General features: G+C 38.9%; 2 protein-coding genes across 4 annotated transcripts; one reads left to right on the top strand and one right to left on the bottom strand.

The window, feature by feature from the left end:
- Positions 1–520: 520 nt before the first annotated feature.
- On the bottom strand, positions 521–3,801 carry LOC126797105 (uncharacterized). Its single transcript, XM_050523781.1, has 2 exons — positions 3,760–3,801; positions 521–1,174 (listed from the first exon to the last, which is right to left on the bottom strand). The coding sequence occupies exons 1-2, from the start codon at positions 3,799–3,801 to the stop codon at positions 521–523; spliced, it is 696 nt and encodes a 231-aa protein (XP_050379738.1).
- On the top strand, positions 3,525–6,582 carry LOC126799590 (uncharacterized). Of its 3 annotated transcripts, none has more exons than XM_050526829.1 (5): positions 3,525–3,826; positions 3,973–4,081; positions 4,869–5,387; positions 5,806–5,898; positions 6,292–6,582. In XM_050526829.1, exons 3-5 carry the CDS (start codon positions 4,869–4,871, stop codon positions 6,403–6,405), a joined length of 726 nt encoding a protein of 241 aa, XP_050382786.1. In that variant the 5' UTR covers positions 3,525–3,826; positions 3,973–4,081; the 3' UTR covers positions 6,406–6,582. The 3 variants fall into 3 exon arrangements, with proteins under 3 accessions (XP_050382786.1, XP_050382785.1, XP_050382784.1); XM_050526828.1 differs by having other exon boundaries at positions 3,526–3,826; positions 4,818–5,387; XM_050526827.1 differs by having other exon boundaries at positions 3,526–3,826; positions 4,812–5,387.
- The last annotated feature ends 392 nt before the right edge of the window (positions 6,583–6,974 follow it).

The following is a 6,974-nucleotide window of genomic DNA, read 5'->3' as shown; positions in this document are numbered from 1 at the left end:
ACAGAACACTGAGCGTCAACGTTCAATTGGGGAACATATATCAAATGATGAGATAAAGAAGGTACATAGAGTACATTGTGAAGCTCTATGGTGGGAGTAATACGAACGGACCCAGTCCCTAACACAGGAAATGCCTCACCATTAACATTAGTAACATATGGTACGGGTGGATGAGACAATACGGTGAAATAAGATTGGTCATAAGTCATATGATTAGATGCACCAGAATCAATAATCCATGTATCAAAACTAACAGAGTGAGAAATATTAAGAGCCATACCAATTTGATTGCGGCGAACGATGGAGGAACCCATTGAAAAATGGAAACAATGTAAAAAATCAGGGATTAGACAGTAAATAAACGCGAGAAATTGAGAACAATCTGTCGCTGGTGCACTTGCACTGTCGGTGCACTGGCACTGACTGAAGATAACCGGACCGGGTCGGGTTGAGTTGACCGGGTCGGGCTTCTCGGATCTGGGCCGGGTCGGGTCGGGTCGGATCTGTGGCGATTCGATTCTTAAAGCTTCAGCGACTTGAGAGATTCAGAGCGCGGCGATGGAGAGCTCGCGGCGATGGTGAGTTCGCGGCGATGGAGAGCTGGAGATCTAAGACGGCGAGGCAAACCCGATCGAGTTGGTGCAACAGCTGCTGGTCTAACAACGGAGGAACGACGTCGAGTGGCGCGCGGGTTATCGATCGGCGAAGAACTGATTCGGATCGAGGCTTGATGGTTTTTGATCGGAGGGACGGGCTGAATCGAATGGTGATGATGATCTGAGGAGATGGTAGCTGGAGTTGGTGTCCTTGACACCGACAGCGAAGGAGGAGGGGGAAAGCGACGAAAGGAGCGGCGGAAGAAATGGACCCGGGTTTGGCTTGGCACGCCGGAAGAAGAACGGCGAGGAGGAGAACGGCGCTCGTCAAGGCGTCGAGAAGATGCCGCCGGTGGAAAGGTCTGCAGCAGTGGGGAGATCGGCGCTCGTCGGAGTCGACTCTGCCGGGGAACAGTCGGGTATTCCGACTGATTTCGTTGCTGTGGGAGACCGCTCCGAGGAAGGGAGGTGACGTCGCCGAGTCGCAAGGTTGCTGACGTCGCCGAGTCGCAAGGTTGCTGACGTTGTCGGCGGTGAGTGCTCCAAGGCAGCAAGCTCGGCGGCTTAGCACCAAAAAACTGCAAACAACAAACCCAGGTAAAAACAGAGCATGGCTCTGATACCAAATTGAATAACTTGGTTATATTACTTGATCACTTAATTAATGTATACAACATCAAACTGGCCTATATAAGCTAACTAAAGTACTTTTAGTGACAATTGCTTCCTTTATTTCCTCCGTGAATCACTCTCGTGATTTACGGAGTTAATCATGCTAAAGTGGCTAAAGTGAATCGCACTAACAAAATGAATATATATTTCTTGTTGAACTAGGATTTGGAGTGTAGTAACGTACTCTCGGTAAAGTAATGAGTACGTGTGTGCCTAAATTACAAACATATGTGCTGATAATAATCGGATATCTGGCCAGAGATCGATCACAGCTTGGAAGAAACTATCATCACGAATTCACGATCATGATCACTGGAGCCAAAGTTTAATATAATATGGAACTTGTCACCTCGAGCTCCAATCAAAATGGGGGAATTTGATCTGAAGTATAAAACCACCTGCAGGTAGCTAGCTAGCTACGTATGGACAGTACTGGACCCATGAATGTAAGTTTCATATACATAGTTCCAAATAGATAGGGAGTGTGATTTATCGCAATCGATATTAAGATGTGGGCTAAGATTTGATTGAAAATAATTGTGATATTTCACTGTTTAGCAATAGATCCAAAGACCAAAGGTACGTACTCCAGTGCACCATACCCAGAATTGTCCATCACCAACCAGCATTATATGGCCAGTCTGGGTTTTCCATAAATAAGTTATCCAATCGTCCTCAAAAGCTAGCCGCTCATTTTTTTTTTCCGAACTTAATTATATATAGTCCATGTTTTGCCGGTCTTTCAAGTTGCATCGATCATAGGTTTTCATCTGCAGGGCATGATATGGAAATACACGAGAATGATCGATGGGATGTGAGTCATGTGACTGATACTCGATCCTCCAGATCGATCGATCGATTGCCGGAATTCGATGCATTCCACACCACGTAACGTGGGATTAATATGCCATACTAGCATGCGCGTGTTGGTATGATTACAAGAACAAATACATGCTTGATGAATCTTGTTTCTTTAGCCACTTTTTTGAGTTTTTTTTTCTTCTAAAAGTTGCAAAGCAGCTGAGCTGCGACGTGTAATAGGAACTTACGTATCATAAAACAGAGAGGTTTGACAGTCTGGTTTTCACTATGAGAAAGTGGTCTTTTTCTTTAGAAGCTAGCAGGTTTAAAACATGCACGCATGGACTGGAATCATTGCATGCGTAATTCAAAGGGACAGGCCAAAGCCAACATAAACGAAGCTTTACAGTGTGTGCATCATGTAATCGAAGATCGATTTTAATTGGGACCCTTGATCATTTATAGGCCTATAGCAACGTGAATAATTCAGGCTTATAATTTTGATGCATTGGTCTATACTATCACTATCACTCAATCAGGTACTGACTTCATAAAGCTCGAAAATGGCAAGGGATGTCCGTGCATCGTTGTTAGTGGCGTGCGAAAGAAAAGCCGTATGAACGACTACCCTACTATAAAGACTTGATGTGTATAATTAGCTTGCTGGCTCCATCATTCTTTTTTTCCTTTCCACAAATTTGATGGAAGAGAAGGTTGTAGAAGCATGGAGTACTGTTCTTCTCTGAAAGCTCTCACTGATGCGTACGTCAGTGATCAGATCGAAGTGCATAAAAAAAATCGAGTAGGGTTATATTGGCTCCATCGGTTTTAGATTTCCTTAGTGACTGATCAGAACCATGATACACGATCACAAGATGAAATTATTTAGATGGAAGTGCATGCAGAGAAGCTTTCTCGATCACGAGGTATGATAAAGGATCATTTATACAGAAGGTGACAAACATAACATGCATGCATGTTTGTTATTAAATATCAACTTACTACCTACCACGGAGATGCCCAACTTTCTTGAGTCTATCTATCATTCTATCACAAAGACAAACGAAATATAGACTTTGATCGGTCTATATAGACATTCAATTCACACTACCAGCTATTGGAGCAATGGGAACAGACTCATTGGGGATGGGATTGATTTCCGTACCCATATAACATCAATGGGGACGACCATGATTGGTCCGTTCCAATTATGAAAGTTGCGACGGTGACCGTCTCAACTTAAACAATTTATATTTGCGTCATGAATAATAACAAGAGAACCAAAGAGAAAGAGTCCAACATCCGTCTCCATAAGCATTATGATCACACGCTTCCATAGTAGATGTATGTAGCGGTCCATCCCCATATAGTACATTGTTCTTAAATTAATATTTCTGGGCTCCTCTTTTCCCCCAAAGAAAGAGAACAGTCAAAGACTAAATTTATGTCCGTCCCCTTATAACTTTCTTCCTAAAAACAATGAAACAAATTTTCATTAAAGGGGCAAGAGCCCAGAAACGCAGCCAAACAAAGCAAGAGTTCAGAATACAATGATAGTTGCCTTTGGCTAGCCATGCCATCAACTAAATCCAGTAAGAAATAGAGGAAGATGGATAGCCCATCAACTGTAAAATAGATCAAGAGAGACTAACAGCCCACTCCACCGGCTTCGGCTTGGGACATGGCATACCATCATTTTGAAGAACACTTTTGTGGTGGCATCTTTGCCCATCTTTGAAGACCCGTTTTGGAATAAGGTAACTAAAAGAATTGCTCTGATTTCAAATTGCTTTTATAATCGGTATAGTTATTGATTAACATTCCTTATCATATTTGGTTTTATCTTCTAATTGATATTGTTTAATGACGAGTTGCCCATCCCTATTTGTCCTCCGATTTGCAGCAACAATGACTCTAATGAGTGCAACTACGATCAATTAGTCGAGTTGCCCATCCTCCTTATTCTTCCTATTTGCAGATTTCGCTAGATAAATTTCTGAAGAATTTGATAGGTAAGTCTTACTTTAGAAAATTCAATCAATTTGATTAAATTTAGAGGTTGCTTGATTGGTAGATTACCACAGTATGGAATATCAATTCGATTGAAAACTTAGGAAACTTATCAATCAATAGCTTCGATATGATCTAGATTTTGTCATCTGTTTTTGGCGACTTCACAAAGAAAACCTATTCCATTGAATTCCCAAATTGATTGTTATAACTATGGGACTTAGATTACAATAACCTCACCAAAGAGAATTCAGTGCTCACCACCTACCTCTGAGGCAAAGCTGGGCATCTCATCTCAAACAGATACAGATATATGCAAGGTTATGATTCTTATTATTACTGTCCAATATGAGTAGTCATGTCAATCGCTCTCTTCTCATCTTCATGTCGTATTGTATGTGTAGATACGATTCGAATTGATGAGATCATATAAATTCATTTGATGAGATTTGGTGGGTTCATTCATATATTCATCTGTAGATAGAATTCCAATATATATAAAAAAACAAACTCATGAGAATCGTTGGGATTCTCATATGTTCATGTGTACATAGGATTCCAATTGGAGAACATAGTTATGACGAGATTCTATAGGTGTTAAGAAAGAATCATGGGCTTCCAAGGATTCCTCCTGTAGATCGTAATTTCCCTCTGAATTATAGGAATAGTTTCCTAGTTTAGTTGAACTAATAGCCAAAACATACTTTGTTAAGTATGGTTCTTATGTTTTAGTTTCAGATTGATAATAAATTGTTATATAATGGAAATAATTTGCTCACCCAACAAAAGATGATCTCACAAACTGGAGGTTTGTTTGTGGGATTGGAAGACTATGAGACACAATCCCAAGTGCATAGCCCTATTCAAGATGATGAAGAATTCATCTCAATGATGGAAATGGGTAGTGCTAACAATACTAACAGTGGAAGGAGTAGATCATCCCCACCTATGCACTTAAGTGAGCCGTTATGCTCAAGAACTACAAATCCAAGTGTTGACAGTGAGGTGCCAACTAAAATAAGAAAGACTGTGACTCCTCCTAGAGAACAAATTAGAGCTGGTATGAAGCGGAAGCGAAAGACACCGAAGGCTCAAGGAAAGAACAAGACCAAGTTTAGAGTCAATGGATCTGAAACCTTAACCTTCAATGCACGTGGACAGGCTGTTGCCCCAAATAATAAGATGGCTGAGTTTGGTTGCTTTATTGGACAACTTGTGGTGGAATGCAGCGATTTTCCCCTGAACGCCAAAAATTGGGTAGAAATTTGTACGAAAGGGAAAGCTGATGAGGCATGGCTCATTGTTGAAGTAAGTACTGCCTTAAGTTACATTATTTTTACATCTAATCTTGTTGTACATGTTAAGGGAGTTGCATTTGATTAAATTTATATATAGAATGCATTGAATTGGTCTAATCCTGCCACAAAAGCCTTAGAAGCTAAAATCAAAGAAGTGGTTCAAGAAAAATTAAATTCTCGTTGGAGGGCGTTCAAGAACAGGTTGAAAACAAAATGGTACAACCATATAAGGGGATGGAAAGGAGGTTTATATGTGGAAATAAGCATGTTCATCCAGGGCAATGGTGTGCTTTGGTGAATACATGGGATGATTCAAAATATCAAATACATCGTTTCTCATGTTTCAACTATTAGTTTCTTTGCATAAATGTATGTATGTATGTGGTGTATTATACAGCTGCATCTAATAAATGTTCATTTTTACGTAGGAGGTCGCAGAAGTTAATGTAACGAATCGACAACCATTAAAGTTGCACCAGACAACCGGAGCAAAAACCTTTGCTCAAGTCAGATATGAATGGGTAATAATTTTCTAACACTTGAAATTCAAATAGGCCAATATTACTGCTACATCCATAAATATATTATGACCATGTTTCTCTAGAAATCTACTGATGTATTATTAGTTAGGGTGTTAATTGCCTACACTAACATTGAATATCATATGATGGACAAACAAAACCTTAGAATTTCAAAGACCGGTTCATTACATTAACCATGGAAAGATATAAAAATCTTCATTGTATAAGAAGATTATGATTTCATTCATATGATAAATAAACAAGTAGAAAGGTGGACATTCGTTGATAATAGCCAATCATTTTATCATTAATCTGCTATTATTTGTCATTAAGTATGTTTGTGTTATGTTTTGTGCTACTCTACCAAAGTCATGATCATAATCTGCTTTTTAGGTACTGGAAAATCCTGGAAAAGTATTTGAAAGTGTGACATTCTTCGACCTTGTACATTCATCAACGAAAAAAGATTTGAGTAACCCTTACCTTTTGGATATATTAACAAGTTAGTGGCTTAAGTATATGTATGTAGTAGTTAGATAACTAGCTTCTGAATCCAACTTAGTTACGTTGAATTTTTTAACAGAAGCAAATTTCATTTTATCCAATCAATGTGGCTTAAATTGAAATTTGTTTTTGGTGTATGGAACTTGTGATGGTAGCCTTGATATTATAGGTTTATGATGTCCTGACATTGTTTATATATGTATATGAATGAATCCAAGTCAGTTGGAAACTTAGAAATGTTTTGGCTTCATTTTCCCCATTTCTACAAGTGCTTTCATTTATTTTTTTGGCAATATTGCTTCAGTTACAATTTATGTGTATTTGATAGCTTCATGTTGTGTTGATTACTGAAAATTTAATTATTTGATGCTTTTAAGGGTAAATTTGATACATGTTAAAATTACCAGGTAATAAATTTTGTTACCATACAACATATATAATGGGACCCATGTAAAACCAGATACAATTTATTCAAAACCAGAACGGTATATTAATAAATTGCCAATTAATTTTTTTTCCTATTTTGGTACAAATTGGGGACGGATGGAGATGTATAATTTCAAGTTATTGAG

Source organism: Argentina anserina, chromosome 6 (genome assembly GCF_933775445.1).
Source record: "Argentina anserina chromosome 6, drPotAnse1.1, whole genome shotgun sequence".
NCBI classification, from domain to species: domain Eukaryota; kingdom Viridiplantae; phylum Streptophyta; class Magnoliopsida; order Rosales; family Rosaceae; genus Argentina; species Argentina anserina.
This window is presented reverse-complemented; position numbering and strand designations above follow the sequence as displayed.